Source organism: Aythya fuligula, chromosome 2 (genome assembly GCF_009819795.1).
Source record: "Aythya fuligula isolate bAytFul2 chromosome 2, bAytFul2.pri, whole genome shotgun sequence".
Classification (NCBI taxonomy): Eukaryota; Metazoa; Chordata; class Aves; order Anseriformes; family Anatidae; genus Aythya; species Aythya fuligula.
Genome location: NC_045560.1, coordinates 11056695 through 11081047, shown reverse-complemented (window position 1 = coordinate 11081047; position 24353 = coordinate 11056695). Strand labels below are relative to the sequence as shown.

Genomic DNA, 24353 nt, shown 5'->3' with positions numbered 1-24353 from the left:
AAGAGCAGTCAGGTCCTTAACAACTTCATTTTTCTAAAGGACGCCCCTGTGTCAGAGCAAAAATTCTCAGTTCTCCATCCCAATGCTGAAAACCAGCCACTTCCCTGTGTGCCAGAGCCTGTCTTTCACAGTGTCCACGGCTGTCGTTGGTCAAGGAAAAAAAAAAAAAAAAAAAAAAAAAACAGAAAAAATAAGACATCAGCACACAAAGGTATGCAGCAATAAAAATTAGAAATTTAAAATTTTCATCATTAAGTGATAAAGAATGCTATGTTGTATGTTCAAATGCACATGTATGTGTGAGGAATGAGATAGCCTCTCTTGGCTCTCTGATTTCTGCTGTAGAATTCTCCTCTGATGAGATGGGAATATGGCAGATGGGTTGGGCTGAGTTTATGAAGTCCCTCGTTTCTCGTGGGGTCTCCAAGAGGCCTTGAAGATGGCCAGTGTTTTGCATCGCCCGGAGGAACTTTAGCGCTTAAGAAAAATGAGAGCAGTGAGATCTGATTTTTGCAGCTGTCAGAAATGGTGTGGGAAGTAGGAGCGGAGGTGAAATTGCACCGCTCCTGTGTCTCAGGGTGCACGTTATCCTGGAGCAAAGACCAGCAAACGAGAGCACATGTGCTACATGCACCACATGGACAGAGCTTAAAAGGCACACAAAGGATGAGCACAGGGCTGGGAGCTGAGAAACAGAGCGTTTTGAGAAAGACCATGTGTGGAATAGCACCTCTCAGCTGGTCTCATAGGGGAAAGATACTGCTGGGGAGGTGGTTGTGGTACCCTGACTCTTGGGAGTGAGGATCTCCCTTCTTCCACTCACTGGTGGTGAATTTCCCCCCATACATTTAACCTCTGAAGATGAGAAAGAAAAAGTGCATCGTTCTTGGAGGACTGCCAACCCCTGCCCCAGAGATCCCACCACTGCAGAGAACAGTTCATTTTCCAAGCTCACTCAGCACTTCTTTTAAAAGACATCTTAATATAGGAGAGTTGGGGAGATATTGCCAAAACAAATGCATCCCAACTACAGCTCTGTCCCAGCTCACATTCCTGAGCCACCTTTCCCACACTGTGCTTCAACAGGGAAAAGGCTGAACAGCTTATGCTGAGCATGAGATTATTAAACCTCAAAACAAATCGTCCCAAGATCAGTTTGGGGGACATTTGAAGTATGGGAGCTAGCAATGAACAACGTTCCCTGTAGACCCTGGTCCTAGAAGAGGAGTTGGCAGCAGACCCTGGGTAGCTGAGCTGCTCTGCTCTGTCAGCCTCAATACATGCCTTACCACGTGCTTGTCCTCACTGACCATGAGGTAAGTGTGTGTATGACCTATAACAAAGGTTGCTGACATTTTGCATCTTTACAGCTTACCTCACCGTGATTCTGAAATATATGGGTAGTTTATATTTGCATTTTTGAGAGGGTATTCGAGATCTCGCTTTGTAGTCTTTCTAGAACTGAAAAGGAAAAAGTGAAAATAGCAGACAAAACTGGATTAAGAGAATATAAAAGTTGCAGTGTATGGTAGAAGGATGGAAGGAGAAGATACAAGGAATTATTTTTATTGAGCCATTATCATTTAACATCACTCCAGAGAATTAAGAGGGACAAAAATATGATGAATGTACTATGGTTCAAGGCAGGACCACATATATATATTAAGGTCATTCATCATAAATCCAAAAATTTATTAACTCTTCAGATGAGTGAGGGATACTTGGAAAAGTTAATTAATGAACCTGTCTGTAGGAACACTTATTCAGGAATTAATTCATCTATTTGATTTAGCTTGCTTATAAACTTAATTTCAACCTACAATTCAATCAGGGCAAAAAAAAAAAAAACAAACAAACAAACAAAAAAAAAAACAGGTTGAAAACAAATTTTTGCAAAGATGTAATTTATATGACCATGTCCTTGCTTTTGACCCTGCAGAAAAATTTGTAAGGATAATTGCAGAACTCTTGAGGAAAATTACTCAAGGATCTCCAGAGAAAAACAAATAGAAAGTTGATTTACTTCAGATCGCATAATAAGGGGGCCTGAGATGAAGTCACTATGTGAAGCTGACTTCCAGATTGCATTACAAATGAGATAATAAATAAATGCAGGGATGGAAATTATTAGTGGGAGTCTTGCATGGTTTTTTTTATTTCACTTGTGATTAGAGTTAATATAATTTTAAATCCGAGTTTAGAGAAAAACATTTTAAAATCAACTTTATTATAATACCTGAAGACTCCAAAGCAAAAACTGTGCCTTTCAGCAAAACTAGCAGTGGAGTCATAAAGAGTTCAGCCTTTCAGTTTAGTTTTTGTATCCTCTGCTCCAACTGTATAACTTGTTTATGTCACTGTCTGTCCATAAAGCTTTCCCAATTGTGTGTTCAGCTTTTACCTTCCTTTCACCCAGAGCTGTGAATTGCCACTACTGCCATCTGAACTGCAAAATGATAACCATGATTTCTGTCTTCAGAATTAAGGTTTCTGAGTGCATGGGAACATACATTTCCTGTTGCTTCGTATGTGCCTGTAGTTATTCAGCAGCAGCTGAAGGATGCATGAGCGTGGTACAGCCCCCTGCAGAGTGCCCAGAGTGAAGTTTCCCACACCAGTGAAGTTTCTTTGCTGCAGCATCCTAGAAGAGCAAGGTCGTTTTCGTGGTGTATTCGTGGGAGTGCAGATGTTTTCTAAAAAGCTGACATTTCATCGTAAAAAATTGTGCAGGTCAACAAAACATGACCCAAATTCATGGCAAGTCATCAGAATGTTTCCTTGCATATCTGTGTATCTCCTGTTCCTAGTAAAACCAGAGACCCACTATTAACTGGGTTAATAATGGGTTTACAACATCCCGAAGACTGAAACTTACACACTGAAATTGTTTCCTGAAATGTAAGCAACAGCTTATTTCTGTTCGTAACCTCTACAGCCCTCATATAAATGTCTTATTAGAGCAGATGTTCTTGCATTCAGCTGGGTATTCACAGTGTTGTGAATACCATATTTCAGAATTAATGGCACACCTGCTTGCAGCTGGAGAGAAATTAGGTGTCACACTGTTCGGGCTGTGTGCTTTTCTATCTTAATGCCCGGAGATATTGTGAAAGTATTCTGACACTGCTTCATTATAGCATCACCCACAGCACAGATTGGTTGTTATATGGACTCGCTCGCTTTCGCATTCCTAGGGTGAGATGATTTTCCAATGGCTGATCTGTGTTGGATGAACACAGCAATTTTTATGAAATCGCTTGCCCTGACAATAGAGTCAGCGCTGTCAGCCTAGGACAATCAAAAGACAAAGCCTAACCGTACTTTGTTCTGATGATACCACATTTACCATGTCTTACCCTATTTAGTGTGTCCTGATTGCATTTCCAATAGATGTAGCTACCAAATTATCTCTACTCAGAGTATTTACAGGCCATGTATTAGGAAATGAATTCTCAGTATATCCTTCGTTTCCATGGTAGCTACAACAAAGGTCTGATTAAACTCATAAGAGACTTTCATGCTTTCAAATACTAGTTTCCTGTAAGGCAGCAATTGCCAACCTTTCCCCTGTATAATTACCAGCATGCTCTTGCTATCCTTAGCATTGCCTTATCTAGAATTTTCAGCCAAAATTCACCTTTGATAGCGAGTGTTGGTGGCCTTTGGGAGGCCGGTTTCCCATAGCATTGGTTGCCTCGCTGTAGTAACTCAGCTGTTACAAGTCTTGTGCTGCACTGTGTGGTGGTGCAGCAGTCGCTGCCCTTGCTCCTCTTACCCCCTGCAAGCTGCCTCTTTCTGCCTGTCCCTCCAGCTGTGTCCCTTGATGCAGCCCCAGGTGCTGGCCTCCCCAAAACAGAGACATATTTGTGTTTTTTCTCATTTGTTAAATGTCTGACTTCAGGGCTGATCCTCTACCGCAGTATAAATAATACATAAATATGTATTATATGTACATAAATAACCTCTTATTAAAAATCATTTGGCGTTCTAAACTCATTAGCGCAGAGCATCAACCTTCTTGATCTTAATAATCTGCCATCCTGTGAGCCAGTCGGTTCCATTTGTGGCCGAGCCCATGAGAAGCGAGGATGTTAGACCTTCGCGGAGTCCTTGGGCCTGTCCTGCTCCCACTCGTATCAGCACCTTAGCAGGAATTGGCTACTAAAGCAAAGGAAGAAAGAGTTTCCAAAGGAAAAAAATAAAATAAAAAGGGACAAACAGATGAAAGGCATGAATTCAGATCACACCTAGCTAAGGTATGTCTCCCAGCAGTTTTTTTCTCTCAGGAGTAAGTTCCCTGAAGGGAGGGATGAAAGTGTCCTTACTTCAGAACTAGAAAACCAGGCTGTAGGAGATGATCAGAATCCTGTTATTTTGTTCTGATCAGAATCCTGCACCTGTACAGCAAAAAATAGGCAACAACTTGTTTTCCCATATTTGTGATCCTTAAACATCTGGTGATTGGGTATCAAAAATGTCATTTTTTTCCTCATAGCAGGAAAGCAAGCAGAGTAACACAGAGACATCAAGGCTCTATTATTACTGGTAAATGAAAGACTTGAGCAAAGACAATTGAAGTAATATATGTAATCTGAAACGTAGGTGGAAACAGACTTCTGCCATCTTGATTTGAGCAACGCACACCTCTCTAGTGGCCTAATTTCTTGTCTTAGAAAGAATAGGGCTGAGTGGTGAATTAGATGCAAGAGAACCACCTGACACGCAGTCACAAGATCTGATTTGGGTACAAAAGAAGATACCATTTTTCTTTTGTCTCCTGAGGCATTTTATGCAATGGGTGTGAGGAACCATTTTACAGTGTAGACATTTTTAATTTAGCTGACGCTTGCCACGGGAAGAGTGCCCTGTTTCATGATCCACGCCGAACTAACACCAGGTCCGTGACCCGTGAGGAGGTATCGCTTTGCTTACAGTACGTCGAATGTTTGACATGCCAGTGGAGCAAATGCAGCTAGTACTGAGCAGAGGAAGCCACTGAGGCATGCGAAACGCACATAGGAAAAAAAAAAAAAGGTTTAAAAACCCCTCCACATGAAGGAAGAATGCAACTGTAACTTATTGACTAGGTTTTGCTTTTTAAAGGAGAAAATGGAAGAAATTCTCCTGCTGGAAGCTGCATGAGTCTGGGACTAGGAATTTACAGCGTGTTTTACATGTTTCAGCTGCAGCCCTGAGCTTTCAGGAGCACTGTGCCTGGCCCAAGTAAAGAACGAGGTGTCGCTGTTAATGAAGTGTAAGGGGAAGGGCGAGTCAGGATGATGCTCCGTGCCAGATGAAGATGCACACTTCAGAAGGGTCTTTTCCTAGCAACTGTAGAGAGACGAGTTGTATAAAACTGTGGTATTGCCCCATGTGTGGACCAGGATGAGGGTGAACTTGTTCATCACGCAACGATTCCCTTCTTGCCTCAGGAAGGCTGATTTGCTTGTAGGCCTCATCAGAGCCTGGAAGGACCAGACACACTGTCCTCCCCAGAGCAAACAGCTCGGAGAGGGCAGCTTGTCATAGAGGAATCACACCACTTGTAGGTACACATACGTCTGTGCATTAATGGGGTAAAAGTTCAAAAGAGACTTACTCAGAGCCAATATAAAGCGCACAATATAAAGCCAATATAAAACTCCTGACCAGCCCCTCTTTCTGTGTGCCAACCCAACATCTGACTACATAAAAAATTGTCCCACCACACCCCAAAAAATCTTACATGTCAGGTCATCAAACATTTAGGGGATAAATGGCTAAGGGACACAGCGTTTGCTTCTATTTTTCTGGGCATTATTATTTAACTTTGAACACCTGTACTCGTTCACGCTACCCACCTACCAGCAGTTACCACAGGTGTGTCTCTGGTATCGTCTGTCACCCAATTCCCCCTGGTCAGAGCAGGCTGCTCCCTCCCACATCACCGTGCACTTAACATGAGTGGTCTCTGAGCATACACGAGTCCCCCAAGTCTCAGCTTAGCTCTGTGGGCTGTGTGCTGACTACTGAGTCCAGTCTCCTGCTGGTTTGTTCTGCCAGTGGCATCACATCGGAGCGGTGTCCAAGCTCAGGTAGGGTATCGCCCGGTGCCACAGATACCGGGAAGTGGGCTTGTTTCCCTTTCCACAGACAATCAAATGCACTGATGTGTCGAACACCCAGCCTTTAGGTCACGCTGAGGGATGAAGCTGGGAAAGACCATGAAGAACATGGTGTTCTTAACGAGCTGGTGCTGGGCATTGATGTATTTCTGTGCTGTTTTGTTTTTTCCTAAGCCTTTTCAGTTAAACAGGGACCAGAACATTGTGCCAGGTTACAAGATAAACCAGACAAGAACAATGATTGTGCTAAGCCGAGCGCCTCCTGGGAAACCTGGACAATTCGTCCTGCTGGTAAAATAAAGAGTTCACTGCTGCTTGCAGTAGATTAGAGTTCCTGATTATGGAGCCCTGTGGCCAAAGCCATGGGTCATCACTGTGGGAATCTGAGCTCATGGACTCTCCTCTACACAGTTTTTAATTTCTCTGTCTTTGCTCTGAGGCCTCGTCTCTTACTCAATAGCTCATCAGCTATCTGAAGAGAAACTTTCTCTCTACCACGTGCTGCTTCTTACAGCTCCACTTCCTCTGTATTTCACTTACAGACTTTGCTCACAGGAGTATGTTTGTCCTCTCCGTCCTGTCATAGAAAGTAAAGGGAGAGAATAAACAGAGACAAACAAATGACTGAAAGCAAGAGCCAGGACTGCTTTAGATTTTCTGTTGAGTCTTTCCTGTGGAAAAGCCAGGTGGGAACAGTGAGGATTTTGCTACCTATAGGAGTGCTTTAAAGGTCAGGACCTGGAGTCGTTTTATCAGCTGGAACAGTGCAGTTAGAATGTCATAGACTTCTTCATAAAAGCACATTTCACCTAAAAGCATTTTCTTTCCATACAGACCTGGAGCCTTTTAGAGGGCTTGAGTGCAACTGCGTCAAGGTATATCTGCACTTGAACCTCTGTCAGAAGTTTATAAAGGGTGAGAAATTGCAGCATGCTACACCATGAGGAAAGATAGGAGAGGTCCTTTATTAGTTGATTTATTTTTTATTTTTTAATTAAAGCTCGCAGCTGTGTGGCTTTCAAAATCTTCGTACCTGAAGGATTTTTTTTTTTTCAGGAAAAATTAGCAAGAAATCTGTATTTTAAGCAGTGTTCAATCCTAATTTGATGAGTTCAGTTAAGATGAGTATACCAGGGTAGATCGAGAAGACAGTCCAGCCATTTGTCAGACCTGCAAGACAAGGGGCATCACCCTGCCAGAGACAGTTCAAAATGCTAGGATGATGTTCACTGCTGATGCTGTGTGTGATGTGTGGAGAATACAGACTGCTCTCAGTGCTGAGGGGATTTGGTAGGATAAACAGTTTCCTGTCCCAAGGGAACTCAAGTATGGCTTCTTACCCTCATTATACTTTTCCCCAGTGTGTATCACAGCTATGGTTTCCTCCCTTTAACGAACAAGGCACTTCTAATTACTATTCTCTGCATTCACTTTATAAGCCTATTTGTTTTTTTTTTTGTTTTCTTTTTTTTTTTTTTTTTTTTTTCAGTAGCTGCAAGGGACAGATTGTAGGCAAGCAGTGGGAAAGAAGAGGTCACATACAACATGTCGGGCACCATAGCCAATCTTTCACTAAGCTACAGGCAACGAACTACTGCACTCGAGCTCAAATTGATGAGAAATGAATCACCAGAGTCTCCTTTTGGTCAGATATGTATGTTTCAGTTTAGGTTTAAACCAGGAGACTAAGCCTCTGGGTATGAATGGCTTCAGTGCTGTTTGTTAACAAGTCCAGCTGTAGACAAGAATGTCAAAATGGGTTGAAGAGTATCTTCAGAACCCATCGATAGGTTTTCATTCAAAAAGAAGACCATGCAATCTATTGTCTTCTTCCCTCCTCCTAATCCTTAGCCCTTTTTTAAGTGCTTAGATACACGTCATTTCACCAGCAGCGTTTTTATTCTTGGGAGTGAACATTGTCAAAAGATTTGTCACCCAAGCTGGACTGTTCCTGCTGCCTTTTATTCCTCTCTCCCCAAAAGCCTGAATGCTCTTGGTGGTAGTTCGTGGACCATCTCTGCGTGGCGCCTTCAGCCTTTTTTAGATGTGTCTCCTGTCTTGGTTTGATAGCCCCTGACTGAGCAATGTTTTCGGAACAGCCAACCTAGCAGGCTGCCTGGGAGCAGGTGTGCATGTTCCTTCTGCCCAGCTTCCCCATTGTTTAATCAGAGTTTCTTATCTTTTCCATTGTTTTATCTTTCCTGCTTTTTTTTTTCTTTCTTTTTTTTTTTTTTAAGAGTCCTGTTTGATTTATTCCACAGTAACCCCCAACAAATAAACATATCAGGCATGTGCTTTATTAAGAAAACAATTCAATTCCTGGACTCCCATGGACTCGTTTGAAAATGAAAACACTGCAAAGTGTGTTTTAATTATGCTGAGGGCTTTGCCTCTTCCATCAAAAAAGCATCAAAAAAGAAATCCAAGAGTTGGCAAGTTAGGATTCAGTGTCCAGCTGTCACTAAGCATTTTAATAATGACTTTTTCAGTGATCCTCCTTAAAAAAAATCTTTTGAAGAACTTGGTAGTTACACCTCATCTCCTTCGTAATGCTTGTAGCAAAAAAGAAAACACAATCCTAAATCCAGTAAAACACAATTCCTCCTGTCTTGATCAGCAAAACTTATTCTCTTCAGAAAATTGCTGTAGAGCTTTTCAAAAAAAGATAGGAAAGGTCACTTTTTTTTAATGCTTGATATCTACTTTCTATCATTTGAGTGAAAACCAAGAATTTTCCCTGTTTGTTGGATAAGAAAAGCAAACTGTCAGTGAACATGTTCAGTCCTGTGTACATGAACAGGACTGGTGCGGAGTGATCAGGTAGGAATTTATCTTGAGGACATGCTGTTAGGTAAAGACTTACATTGCTTTTTTTTTTTTCTTAGTCTGATATTTTTTGCATAAAACTTTTCATCGGGGTTTAATTATAAGAAAGAATTTAAACCTTCTACTTTAAAATAATGACTTCACAGAAGAGAAATTGTTTTCTGGTTTGATGTTAGTGTTATAATATTCCTCTGTTTTGGTCCTTCAGCTTCATGGCTCGTTTATCATATGCTTTTTCTGTGTTTCTTGTTGATTTTCTTGCTTTTCTTTTCCTGATGTGCTCATTCTCTTCCCAATTTAAAATAAAAGTGAAAAACAACTCACAGAAGCAGCTGATAATGTTCTTTTCCTTAGATTTACTCTTCCCTGCAGTCTTTCACTGAGAGGTCCTTAAGCCCTGGCAGAAGGTAGGGAGCACTATTCTTAAAAACGAGACATTGTGGCTTAGCAGCAGCAGGTGTCATCTAATTCTTCCAGTCATCCTTTCCAGTTGTTACGTACAACGGGGCACTTACACTGTTGTGGTCCAACCAACAGCTCATTAAATAAAGGTGGAACACATTATACCCTCCTCTTTTCTGCTGCTTTTCTCAGTAAATATTGCCTTTTCAGAGCTGCCACCATCTTCTTTAACCACAAGTGACTTTTATTGGGTACCATGTATTGTGCATGCTGTCTCCTCATGCACATCCTTCCCCGCACCATAGGAATAGACAGGGAGATAAGGCAAGGTATTAAAGGCAGACTTATTTCACCATATAGTTGTGGTAGTCATTAAAGGATTTGCACAAAGCACAGCAATTATCAAAATATGTTGCTGGTATATTTTACACGTGATAAGTGGACTTTTTTGAACTTGGTAAGTGGAACATAATAAGTGGACTTTTGAACATAAGTGGACTTTTTTGAACTTATACAGCTGTAAGTACACATGAAAAGTAGAGAAGCTGTGCTCTGGGGATGTCCCCGCTGAGAAGTGGACCTGCCTGTGTTGGAGCCAACAGGTCTAAGCTGGATGTAACACTCACCTGCAAAGCAGAAGGTTCATGTTTAAAGTGCTTGTCGTTCTCATTCCACCTCAGGCCAACTTTCATAATACTTTTTTCATGAATAAAGCCAAGCGACGGTGGCAGGAGAAAGATCTGGGAATGGGGGGAGCCACTGCAATTTTGTTGTGACACTTGGTAGCTCGTACCTTTTGAGCAAACATTCCTGTTCACTTGATTTGTGTGAATTTTGTATAAATGAGAAACCTCATTCATTTCAAAATCAGGTGCTGTTACTACACCACACGTTCACTGAAAACAATAATTGTTGTTGAAGCAACAGCTCATTTCAAAACATTGTGAAATGGAGGTTTACTCTAAGGAAGCAGGGTTCCCGCTCTTCAAATACTGTTACAGTGTTCTGGGAAAACTGTACAGCTCAAAGGATTTGTTTGTTGGTACAGCACTCTTCACTATTGCCTCTTTTTCTAGCATGAGGAGAACTGGTGCAGTCCCTCTGAGATCCCGTGCATTCCTGGGCTTTCATCATTTCATATGTACTGTCAGCTTCACTGGAGTACAATCCAACCTGCACGCAGATGCACTGAATACACAAACAGTTCTTTTCTGCTGGAACACTAGCTTGAAATCTCTCTTTTCTTCCAGATGTCCACACAGAAGCAGTTCAGGCAGCCCTTGCTAAACATAAAGAAAGGAAAATGGCAGTCCCCATGCCCTCAAAACGACGTTCGTTGGTGGTGCAAACATCAATGGATGCCTACACACCGCCAGGTGAGCACTTGTGTTTGTGCATTTTACGGAAAATTTTTAAAAGGTTCTTTGTGCTGCTGTGAACTAATGGTCTAATGGACAGTAACAGAAATGACATCTGAAACATACTGAACATAACATTGAGGTACCTCTGAAGAGAAGAAGGTGGAAAGTCAACTGGGGCAGTTTCCGTGACTGCTTTGCCCTTGGTGGTACCTCACCTAGCGTTAATCGCTTTGATCTCATGAGGCCCTAACTATGGTAAAGTTGTGATATAATATGTGACTTAAGGTATCATTCAAGTTTCTGGTTTATTCCTTAATTCTGCAATGAAATGTTGCCTTTAAAATTTGTCATATCAGCTCTTTATGAATTTATATGGTCTTTTACCTACTTACTACTCTGAAAATACTCCACATGTTTTGCCTTCTGATACTCACTGAATTCGGCTGCGACTCAATTTCTCACTGAGGGGTAGGCTTTTTACAGCTGGAAAAGTTTTTCTCAGACATTGTGGAGTGTGTTTTGAAAAATATTTGGGGTATTTTGTACTGTTAATATGTGGTTGGAGATCTTCAGAAGATCTCAAGCCACATTAGAAAGGAAGCAACTTCTATTATCCTTATCTGTTTTCTTGTAGAATAATATACAAGCCATTGAAGTAGTGCATGAAAGCTCTCTCAATGTAGTTAGCAATTGCCTTTGGTTTCAGGGCTCTTGGTATTACAGACTTTTCTTATTGTTTTTGCCTGCCTTTGTGAGTTTTTCTTAATGAGAGTTTTCTTTAGATTTATAACATGAACATGCCTTATTTCTACTTAAACAAGCAAAAGCACTGCAACTAACAGGCTGTTTTTAATTATTAGATACTTCTTCTGGTTCAGAAGATGAAGGCTCTGTGCAGGGTGACTCCCAGGGAACTCCCACCTCAAGTCAGGGGAGTATAAACATGGAACACTGGATCAGTCAAGCGATCCATGGCTCTACCACGTCAACCACTTCCTCCTCCTCAACACAAAGTGGAGGCAGTGGTGCTGCACACAGGCTAGCTGATGTTATGGCTCAAACGCATATAGGTTAGTATACCACCATTTTCAGTATCTTCAGTTTATTGTGAATTTTGTCTCTCACGTTCAGCTGATTCTGCTATTTGAAGCCTTACAAAAGGTTTTCTTGTGCTTTTTCGTCTTTTTCTCGGTTTATAATAATAGTCTCATTAAAAAAATGCAATTAAAATTTGGGGGTAGACTTCTGTTATGGCTAACAGTCTAGCTGTTGGCACCCAAATATCTAAACTGCTTTGCTTGAATTCCATTACTTAGCACTAAAAGAGATCTCTTTAGGATCCATCAGTAAGGAAAATTAGTGCATGCAGCATTAGGGATTGCTTGCACACAAGTTTCTCCTACTTCTGCAATAGTTTAATTACACGGTTTGAGTGATTTTAGGTAATTCTCTGTTAAGAGTATGTGCTCTTAATTGAATCTAGAATTGGCTGGGATAGCTAACTATGATCAACCTTGACAAATACTACTATATACTGTCATGAAAGGAAGCTGGTATTATTATTAATAGCTTGTTTATATTCTTTGGATAGATCACTGAAGTCAAGGCTTTCTTTCCATTACAGACCTAAACTTCACAAACATTAACTGTTTCTGGATATTGTGCTATTGCCATTTGTCTTCATTTAAATGAGGTGGCTATTAGAATGATTAGGCACATAGAAAGCAAGACTTGTGCTCCCTTCATTCTCCAGTAACTGCTGTTAATTATATGAAGTGTCTGCTTTGGGTACATTCTTGCAGTGGCTGTTTATTGGGTTGTCTCACTAAAATATGTTGGAGCCTATATTGGAACAGATAAAGCAACCTTGCTACAGTTCTGCTGCACATACATTTTAGTGTTCCTCAGCTGATCATTCCTTTTCAAGTATATGTAATGAGACACATGAAACATTTTACGTGTTCCTGATTTTATATGCTGAACCGTAGTCCATGTCCCTTTTTCTTTTGCTGTTGGTATAGCTTGATGTAACACCTGTATTTTCAGATGACTAATCCTCTTACCACAGTATGGAATTGCTGAATTGCAGACAGGGGAAGAATTTGTATTGTATTCTTACATTCATGCCAAGTGAATAGCTTAGTACCTTGTTTTAGAAACACATACACTTCTGAACACATTAATCATTGCATTTGGTTATTTTCTGTGACTTCATCTTGAAATGCTAGAGGAAATTATAGCATAGAGAATTAAATTTATCCAAACTCTTAAAAGGTTGCATTACTCACACACACAAATCTCATGTGTCTTAAAATATAGCTTCTTTATAATGTGACATTTCAGTAATTTTAAATCTGGCACAGTAAATCTTCTCTTATAATCACTGAGTTTGCAGTAAATAATGCAGCATTTTTAGAGCTAAATTAAGATGACAGTATTGTGTGGAAGAAGAAAAATACTATTTTTTTTTTCTCCTTTGTTGTTGACTGGAGCGAGCTCTCCTTTGAAGAAAGCAGATAAGCTTACCTCAGTGTAAATATGTTTTCATTCTGACAATTAGGTACCATAAATAGCAAATCTAGTTGAACAGTAGTTGTGATGTAAAGTTTGTTTGGATACAAAATATGACTGATAGCTGCTAACAGGCTCAGACTGTGATCTTAAGGTTACCGTCTTTGTTGCTAAGATCATTGGAAAAAGCAATAGAATCTGCACAGATGATAATTCTGAGGTATATTCACATGGCTTGATGTTTATTTGGTCCGGGGTGTTGTTCTCCAGATCAGTTTGCAAGAAGCAAATCATCATGTACTGCCATAGTCTGGAGATGCAATTTTGATAAGTACAAATTTAAGGGGCAACAGGGAAGACCTGTAATGATAACCAAAAAAAGCCCTCCATTCTGACATCCACTAGGATTTCACCTCCAGAGTGCATCACAGAATCAAAGGGAGATTTTTCCAGTGAAAGTGCCTTAATACAGTCCTGAGAAGGAATTGGATAAAACATTTTGGCTATGATATAATCAAAGTTTAGCTTTCTGTATAATTTAGATTATTTGCATAAGCTATTGTATGTTTATTATCTTACACTGTTTATTTAATTTCATGGCTTCTGCTGCTGTATTATGGCCAAAGGTCTAGTATAGGATAGATTTCCTTTAAGTATTTGTTCTCAGCTATAAGACACTCAGGTGTCTGTATGAAGCTACAGAGAGAATTTCTAGTTTGGCATATGTTTCAAAACTGTGTTGGGTAATCCTTGAGCTTAGATATCAAAACAGTGAAATCTCTAAAAAAAATATTTAACATTCATTACATCTTTGAGTCAGTGCTCTATATATTTCTAAGGTCTATAAGCTTTCATTTGTCTGTATTATATTTTTTGGACCTATACAGATATAAAAATCAAGGTGAGAAAACATCCCAGAGCTCAGAAAGTTCATGTAATGATAATCACACAGTGCTTAGCTGTGACTGTAAATTTAGAGAGATTAACGAGTTATAAAATTTCTCACTATAAAATTTCTCACTATAAAATTTCGGTCCTGTAGCTGCTTTTAATGTTTCCTTTATGTGTTTCAAATATGTTTCTCTTTGGAAATCAAAGGCCTCTATTGGAACCAAAGGCCACATAGGTTTCTAATAAAATCAATATAAAAACATGTGCCATGAGGCCTGATGGATAGTTCTCTGACAACCTTAAAATTCTTATGTGTCCGGAGAACGAATATTAACTTATGATACAGGGGACTAGTTTAAAATAGCCTCTGTCACCTGGATACTAATACAGGTGAAACCTGGCTGATAAAAAAGCTACAGCTCTTACTCTGGATTTCCCATCCCTGACAACGAGAAGAGCCAGCTTGCTTGGGAGAAAAAGCTATATTCTCATCAAGTGCAGTATTGTAAGGATGTTATTTGAATTCCTGGAGACTTTCCAAATCTGTAGTGTTTATTTGTGCTTCCTATCTTCCACTCAAAAGTATTCCTCTACCTCTTTACTTCTTAAACATGGTGCTCTGTCAAAATACACCCTCTATCCCTACATGAATGTGCTCTGGATTGTTGGTTCTTTTTCATTTTCATGAAATGGGGTAGATTATATCGCTCCAGTAGCAGAAATGAAGGGTCTTAACTGGAAACAGCTGCTCAGTCTGTGATCTTCTAATGCAAGAATATTAGAAGAGATGGAGAGAAGAGGTGATGCAGATATGTGTGTTTGATGGAGGAAATTCTTTGAAGTCATGCAGCTGTCGCAGTTTCTATTTTTTAATCAACAGATGTGTCAAGATGATTATTCTTAACTAAACCTCAAACAGTACTTCAAGTTACCAGACATAAGACCAAGCTGCTCTATACAGATTGTGTTCATAGTCTATGCCTGGATTACTTTTCTACACACACACAAAAAAAATACATAAGAATTTCACATAACATAAGAATTAACATTTTCTTTAGATGTCTTTTGGACTGAATTTTTGTCTTTGTGACTTTCATTTCTCCAAGCCTGAGAAGGGAACTGACTGAAGATTTGTAAGTCTAATGAATGAAACCTACAGCTGTAAATATGGCCATGATAAGACATCTTTTATAGAACATCCTACAAAGAAATAGGGCAAGATGAACCTTATTGTTCATCTTCTGCTGGATAAGGATTCTTCTTAATAGAAATGTAAATAGCAGATGGGCAGAGTGTGTGATAAAACTGCACCCTTTGACCAGCCAGTGGTGACCACATAGGGAAGAGAATTCATCCTGGGTAATTTCAAGTGCCAGTGCTGCTTGTTCAAAAGAAAACCTTTTTACAAAAGAGCAGGAAGCTTCTTTCCCATTCTATTTCACCCTGCTCTGCACCATGTGTTACAAAGAAGTATTTGGTTTCACGTCTATAGATGCGAGGGGAAAGCATCTCTGCTCTGCAGTGCTTTGAGTCACGCATCTTCTCTCCCACACATTAAAAAAAAATCATATCAATGTAAAAACCTGAAAGGAGATACTTTAACTCAAATTCAATTTGTCTTATAAAGTCTGAAAGATGGAAATATTTCACTGAATAGATGTAAACAATTATAGCTAAAAAAATACTTTCTCATGTTACTAATAGCTGACTAAGTACAATTATTTTCTTAGTCATGACCTCCTCTCCTATTTGCATAGCAAAACTGCATTATAAGTTAAAGATAAAAAGATAAACATCAGCATTTTTTAATTGACGTAGTTATTGGGTAATTCAATCATGATCTATAAAAAGCTGCCACTTAAAAAGAAGGGGCAAAAATTGTGCTGATTCTAAAATACTTGATAAATGACAAGACTCCTCAAATGAAGACATTATTCAAATAATTACCAGTAAAAGCTTCATTGTCCAAGCTATTATACTTCAGCTGGTCACTTATAACACAATATAAGGTCTCTATTTCAGTAAAGTGGTAAGAGTGGATGTGATCAGAATTAAAAGGCTCAACTGGACATGTGCAGGTTGCAAGACATTTTTGAGTGGTACAATAAAATCCATCTCATGTTTTCTTCAACCAGTTACAGTGAACATCATTGAACATCATATGATGTTCATGAATATAAACATTAAATAACAACTATAGACATTAATATCATGTCTTAATTTTTCATGATGATTGTCTGTCAAATGCTGCATTCAAATGAGAAGTATGCAAAATAGCCATCTAATATAGCATCCATGTACTGTATTTATTGCCATAAAAATTAGTTTTCTCTCTTGGTAGTACATGAATTTGGGATTTAATGCACAAGAATTACATCGGTCCAAAGTTCAAGACTCATGGAAATGCTTGATGATTACATTTCAGGTGAAATTCACTGTAGAAGTTGGTATTAGAGTAGATTTACAACATCATAATCATAATACTTGTAGGGCATATTTACTAAAATGCACATCTCTAAAGTAATATTGGAACAAAATTAACATTTTTCCAGAATTTTTCTATGTTAAAAATCCTTTCCCTATTATAAAATGGAGAGCATTCTTTGTCACTTCATTGGCAGCAGTATGAAGACTTGTCCTCTTTTCTATCTCAGAGGCTCCTGGGGATCGCTTATGTCAATAAAGAGAGAAGATGTTATTTGTTCATGGCATTTATCTCTATCTACCCTAATGCCTATGAAAATGTGGAATAAAATTATAAGACAAACTGTAAAAATAATATACAATATGTAGGTAATACAGACTGAGACTTGAAAACGTGAAAACAAACTGGAGCATGCTGAGTTATCAGGCTATGAAAGAGAAAGATTAGCGCAGTGGAATTGTTTGGAAATGCTGGAATAAGTCAGATGGGTTTGTGTTTGTCTTCTGGAAGGCATATCTTTGTTATGCAGAAGCATTGAAATAGCTCTGTCTAAAAATAGTAGACAAGCAAGTGTCCATGCAGAATGTAAAGTTCACGTTTCTTTACATTTTATTTCTTTCCCCTAGATTCCAACCCTGCTGTGATTGATTTTTTTTTCTTAATAAAACAATGATTTCCTTTTTCAAGTAAAATTGTCATATTCAAAATATGAGAGATATGCATTGGCACTTGCAAGTGATTGGCAACGTGCCATATTCTCTTTGTGTCATAAAACTAAAGCAGTAATCTGTGAGAAGTATATTTGTCTGGGTCTTTTGCTATTTGAAGCTGTCCACAAAGTTTAACTTGGTATAAAATTAAATGTCAGTGGAGAACCAACAATCTAATTATATCTTTTTTCTTTTTTTTTAAGCTTATTGTTTATATTCTTGCAGATATATGGTACTTGGTGTAATCAATGGAAAAGTTAAAATTATGATGTACTTTATAGTTGTATACATTCATTTTGTGCATGAACTTCGTTGCCTGTTTGGATGTTGAAAAAAAGTCAAATGGTGTTCTTTCCTCTCCCCTTTGTTCTTCTGCCCTTCAACACTAGAGGTACATGGTTAAACCTTTTAACTTATTTTTCACAGAAAATCATTCTGCCCCTCCAGATGTTACCACTTACACCTCAGAACACTCAATACAAGTAGAAAGACCACAAGGATCAACGGCACGGGTGGCACCAAAGTATGGAAACGCTGAACTTATGGAAACTGGTGATGGTATGTCAAGAAGCAAAATCGTTTTCTCTTTGAGTATTGTAACCTTTTTGTAGTTAGCGTATGCATCTGTTCCTTGTTTCTTCTGGGCACTTGTCATTTATAAACACCCACGTAGTTAAAGCATCTTTGCAGTCCTCAAATAAACTGGTATACATGAAGCTGACAAAGAGAAATATTTCTTAATCAGCCCAGCTGATTCCCTGTATAAATTGTTTTGCAAATGGAAGCAGCAAGTCTCTCTAGATCTGCTTTTCTGCTTTTATCATGCTGTCTGGTTACAGCTAGGCTGTTTTTTAAAGGGCAAGAAATGCGACATACAATAGGATGGTTACATCTTGAAAAGTGTCATGATTAAAGTTTTATTTTCTCAGTATTTTTTTTTTTTTTGAAAAACAGTTATTTGTAAACCCTTTCTTATTTACTGCTCCTCTTTTCTAAAACATATTAACCGATACCTCAGCAGGGTGTGGAATTGTTGACCAAGTGTATCCCATCTAAACTTAGCAGCTTCAGCTATAAAAACCACTTGGCAGAAGTGTTGGAGCCAACCGTATAGAAGGGTAGGAAGTCAAAATTTCTGCAATGCAGTGACAGAAAGTTATTAGTTCAGGATCAGATGACATGAATGTTGCAGAGGCTTTGCACTCTGCCGGGGAAAGGGAGGGGGGAGGTGTTTGATGGGATTATATTACAAAAGTGCCCCTTGCCCCACACTGCTGTTCATAATTGTGTTTTTCAAAGTGCTGTGTGGACAAGCATGCTCCCGTTGGAGACTGCTGGCTGATGGAATTGGCTGTAGGGATGGTTGGGGAATACGGGGTCATGCTGAAGTAATGCAAAGATGTCAGCCATGTTTAAGATGGATACTGGACAGACATCCACTGCAGTGTAAAGAGCAACCCAGAATAAATGATGGGACAGAGCCTATGAACCGTGCTCCTTGCTGAACCAGTGATCACAGGGAGAGACCATGCCCATCTTCTCAACGACCATCACCAGTGCCACCTAGAAGAGTTCTCTCAGGTTGCCAACACTCTGTAGGGAGGGCTTTTTCACTGTGCATCTCTCCCCCAGTCTATGTGCTTTTCCCCTCTAACTTTGCAAGCTCACTCTGATGTTGTTGTATTTATTGTTTTTATTTGCGCTAGGCATCATTGTTGCTTTTTGCTGAAATGATCTTAATGTCTTAATGGTGAATACTCGAGTCACACTCATGGTATGGCATGAAACTGTAGTTGTGGTGGCCTTGCAGTCCTAGACTTTTTCTTACCCCAATTAACGTCTGGTGGCGTTCAGCGTAGCGGTCAACTGATGTCTCCATTGATCCCTGTCCTGCAGGAGTACCAGTGAGCAGCAGAGTGTCAGCAAAGATTCAGCAGCTGGTCAATACACTAAAACGGCCCAAACGACCACCATTACGAGAGTTCTTTGTAGATGACTTTGAGGAATTGTTAGAAGGTAAAATGACTGTTTTTCAAAAGGTTTGGGGATCTCTTATTAAAACTCTGTAAAATGTTTGTCTCGCACATTGACTTTCTAGAAAACTAAGTAAGCCCTCCTTGTACTGGCAAGTACCAAAAAACTGTCGATATTCAGTGGAATCCGCTTGTAGTAAGCTTGGATGTAGTGCACTAGAATCAAAAGTCTCTGGTGTTTGCTCATGGTTCTGCTTGCAATGCAACTGCAGAAGAGAGGGAGAAACAGCTTTGCTCTGAGAACATTCAGCAGTGCGTTACAACCATTTCTTTTGAACATCAATATGAAAAAAACCTGTCAGTGAAGGAGCAGGTTAAATGTTTCATACATCCTTTGTGTAACAAAGGAACATAAAAAACAAACAAAACCAAAAACTACTTGTAAGATAGAAACATGGATAAAGCCAATAAATGGAAATTTGTTTTTAAGAAGGCCAATGCTTTGAGAATTAAGATTTGTCAGGATATGGTGGTTTAGTCCTCATTGCAGTTTACAAGCAAGCACTGCGACAGAACATGACTTAAATCGATGTGTTACTGATGACTTACTGGAGGACAATTTTTCAGAAGTTCTGCAGTTCATCGTATTACTGCATTTTTGCCAAGAAAAAGTATTCTCCATCTCTCTTTAAGAATGAAGGAAGATCGATTATTTCTAAGATAAATATATGCATGCTGCCTCAGCAGTTTCTTTCCCTGCTTGTAGAACTCGTGTCAATATAAGCACATGCATTCCTAAGATGTTTCAGTGTCCTCATCTCTGTTAAACTTAAAACTTAATTATTCTGTTTTATGTCTCCGTTGCTTCTCAATACCTTCTAACATGTCATTATTTTCAGGATATTTTGCAAAGGTAACTTATTCTCTTGGTTACACAGGTGTACACAAGGTATAGAATTTACATGGTAACTGTATATCTTTTCATAATCATAAGTTCAACAGCCAGATCCAAACCAGCCAAAGCCAGAAGGAGCTCAGATGTTGGCTATGCGTGGGGAACAATTAGGTGTGGTTACAAACTGGCCGCCTTCTCTGGAAGCAGCTTTGCAGCGATGGGGGACCATCTCACCAAAAGCTCCTTGCCTAACCACTATGGATACTAATGGAAAACCACTGTATATTCTCACTTACGGTGAGCACTCTTCAAACTCCTTGTGATTTTATATACAATATGTAGTGTCTGTGTGTATAGTAAATATATAAATATATAGTGAAAAAGCCCTCAAACAATGCATCGTTTCCATTTCTGAATAGGGTAAAAAAATCTGAAGTTGTAGGTGTCCAAGTATGAATTTCCGAGGTGTTATAGCATGACTTACTTCACAAAGAGGAAAAGAGCTGAGTTGATAGATCTATGCAATCACAGATTATAAATTAAAACCACCTTTTAAATAGAAATACACTCTAGGACAGACTTTTCTGAAGATTAACGTCTGTTAAGCCTGAGATATTTCCCAGGCTCTGTTCTGAAAAAGAACCTGGTATACAAAACTTACCAGCTTCCTGAAAAGTTAAAATAGGATTTTTTCCCATGTTTTTGCACTTTACTGACATTGCACTAAGTGTAATATGAATTATTCCTCCTTATATGTAGTTGTACAGCTAGCAAATATACCCCCTTGGAACGGATTTGCCAGGATATCTTTCAGTGTGATCTTTTGTATGTTGATTTATTTCCCTATGTTCACTGCACTGAGAGAGGCCAAATGGAGACAAACATAAGGATATCTTTGTCAAATAACTCCCAAATAGCTTCTAATTTTGAGAAGTTCAGAGAGCATTTGGGAGATGTTCAAACGATTTATTTTGAATAACCATCAAACTTTGAAATCAAGTTGAGACATTTCTGTATGTTATTGGTATGAATATAAAAATGATTTTGTTTTTTTCATTTCTACCTTCTCAGGGACCTAGAGTCCTGTGCAAATAATAGTTTTATATGCTGTAATACAGAGGTGTGTCTGCATTGTTCAGTGCTGAATGCTCCCTTCTGCTCAGGATTTAGGCTGAGTGATAGTCCTTGGCTGAAAAGATGTTTGCTGCAAGTTTGGGATTGCAAATATAGTTAAAGGCTTTTAAAACATAACAGAACTTTAGGAACTGAAGGTCATGCATGAAACATTTTCCCTTCAGGTGCTTCTTAGAGTTAAGAAGTTACTTAAATTAGGGAGCAAAGATGATTCACCACTGATCAATGTTTTTCTTCCTTAAGGACATTTTCTTGGAACTAGAGAAGAATTTTTCTGTTTGCAATTATATGTTTGCAGAAGAGCAATTCATATCATCTACTGAATGCCCTAAATAAGTTTGACAAGACAGGAAATGAAGATGTTAGTAAGAATCAGACCATTTCTGAATATGGGATTCTGTCCAGAGAGTCCGAGCATGTGTCCTATTTCTCCTGAAGAGCTGTAAGCTGAACAAAACCTGAGGAGCTCATCCATGGGGCTTATGAAGCTACCTAGACTGTTTCTCTTTCCTAAGCTAACTCTTCCCAAATCCATCTTCCAAGTTGTCCAAATCCTCAGAAAAGTTAGACTAAATCTTTTTTTTTTTTTCATTTATTATCATTTAGCTGCACTGATTTAAGCTGTTGCTTTTCAATAGTTCCCCAAGGTTAATTTTTTTTTTTTTTTTTTTTAATAAATAAGATAAATTACAAAACCACAGTTCATAGAAGATGGAGTGAATTCTCTGCTACCTAGATTTCAAGTGGACATTGCATATCATGGGATATACAAATTCATTTTGATGTAATACACATCACAATTTCCTTTACTCATTTTCTTTACATGAATAACAATTGCTTTTGAAAGATAATTAGCATTACAGATATGCCACTTTATTGGTGACTTTATGAATGATTTTGCTGTAACTATGCCACCTTACGGCTCTGTTCCTAGAAATTGTGGGCATGGCATTTTAAAAAGTTAAAGATTAACAAAAATTAAGCCTTGAAATCAGCAGATATTCATATGCATGAATCATATATCCCTGTGCTTAGTTCCCCTGGCCCCAGTGTAATGAACTTTTGAAAGATGAGGCTGCCCCCAGTCCTACCACATGGCATTAATATGACACTTCCTTTCCTTGTGGTGTGTATTTCCTTGTCATCTGATATATTCCCATATCAGATGACCAAAACTTTAAAATATCAACACTGAGAACTTCCAGTAGCCTCTGAGTTTGTATCTCACAGTTACTTTTGTGTACTTTGATAATTCAATAAAACACTATTTCCAGGATTTTTCATATGTTTGCAATTTTGACACATATTCAAGATTTTAAAGAATAATTCTAAATTTCTAGAGGTTCACTCTTGACGTTCTCTTCTTCAATATTTTATCTCTGTTTACTGTTTCTGCTTCAATCTCTTCTTATATCCTCTCTAAAACCTGCATGGAAATCCTCATTATTCAGCTTTCAGCTTTCTGGGTAGGAGCAAGATCCTGCATGATATCTTTTGTTCCCTACTTTTTTCATACAAAACGTCTCTTCCAGTGTCTTGTCTATGCGTGGAGGAATCATGGGTTTAACTGCTTATTCCAGATCTCTTTCCTTCTTTCCAAATTGAGTTCCAGGGCTGTTCCTGTGACAGATTTGTAGCTGTCAGCTAAAACACATCATGGCTAAGAAAGAGTACTTACTCCCTTCACACCAAGCATTTTCATCTCCTCCTTTCTTGATCAGTGTAGACAATATTGCCATTCTGCCAGTCACTTGGGCTGTAACCCCAGTATGATAAATGACCCAGACATTTCTTTAGTTTTGTACAGCCATTCTGTGTAGACACAGTGCAGGTTATTCTGAGGGCAAATCTCCCCAAATACAGACTTTTCTCCGCATCTGCACAGCTAAATCTCATCCCATCTGTCACCATAGGCTTGATTCTTATAGCAGCCTTTCTCTGGCCCCCCAAAAAATCATAGATTTTTAGAATTATTAAGGTTGGAAAAGACCTTCAAGATCCATGGTCCAACCATTCCCCTACCACCAATGTCACCACTAAGCCATGTCCCCAAGCACCACGTCCAACCTTTCCTTGAACACCCCCAGGGACGGTGACTCCACCACCTCCCTGGGCAACCTGTCCCTGTGCCTGACTGCTCTTTCTGAGAAGAAATGGCTCCTCATTTCCAACCTCAGCCTCTCCTGGTGCAGCTTGAGCCCATTCCCTCTGGTCCTACCACTAGTTACCTGTGAGAAGAGGCTGACCCCCAGCTCCCCACACCTTCCTTTCAGGTACCTGTAGAGAGCAATGAGGTCTTCCCTGAGCCTCCTCTTTTCCAGCCCAAACACCCCCAGCTCCCTCAGCCGCTCCTTACAGGACTTGTGCTCCAGGCCCTTCACCAGCTTCGTAGCCCTGCTCTGGACACACTCCAGGGCCTCGATGTCCTTGTAGTGAGGGCCCCAAAACTGAACACAGCGCTCAAGGTATGGCCTCACCAGAGCAGAGTACAGGGGGACAATCACCTCCCTGCTCCTGCTGGCTGCACTATTCCTGATATCAGCCAGGATGCTGTTGGCCTTCTTGGCCACCTGGGCACACAGCTGGCTCGTGTACAGGCAAGCATCAATCAGCACCCACAGATCCTTTTCCTCTGCCCAGCTTTGCCTAATCTCTGCCTTCCCATTCCCCTGCAGGAATTTGTCTAATTATTAATTGTTTATATCTCCTGTGACTTTTTCAGCATGTTTTTCATGTGTTTATTTTTGTCTTCTATAGCATGTTAGGATTGTCTTCCTCCATGTGTCTCAGATTACTGTAGATATGAGAAATGATCAGCTGTACTTCGACACTTGATCTTTTTTAAGCAAGTTTTTGAAATATTTTCTCAGTTCTTCAAGTTGTTTTCACTGTCCCAATTGTAATTGTTACTCAAAACTCCTAAACTCTTTCTAGTGAATGAAATGCTATGAATGTTCCTTATTTCTCAAATATTTTATTCCTCTGGGAACTTGCTTAAGTGGAGAGCATCTTAGTTAAGTTATTCACAATCCTTGTGTAAATCAAATCACTGAATATGCATAAATAGAAAGTCTGAGATAAGGGAGGGAAAGACGTCTTTATAAGTTTTTATGTACATCTG

At 39.3% G+C, this 24353-nt stretch overlaps 1 protein-coding gene across 5 annotated transcripts in view; it reads left to right on the top strand.

Moving 5' to 3' along the window:
* Positions 1-24353, top strand: part of DIP2C (disco interacting protein 2 homolog C) — a 307964-nt gene that overhangs the window by 183859 nt on the left and 99752 nt on the right. For all 5 annotated transcript variants that reach the window (XM_032181494.1, XM_032181493.1, XM_032181496.1 and 2 more), the window contains 5 exons: positions 10583-10708; positions 11554-11763; positions 17657-17788; positions 19127-19246; positions 20198-20395. In XM_032181494.1, coding sequence (XP_032037385.1) covers positions 10583-10708; positions 11554-11763; positions 17657-17788; positions 19127-19246; positions 20198-20395 — 786 coding nt within the window. The remainder of the gene's footprint in view (positions 1-10582; positions 10709-11553; positions 11764-17656; positions 17789-19126; positions 19247-20197; positions 20396-24353) is intronic.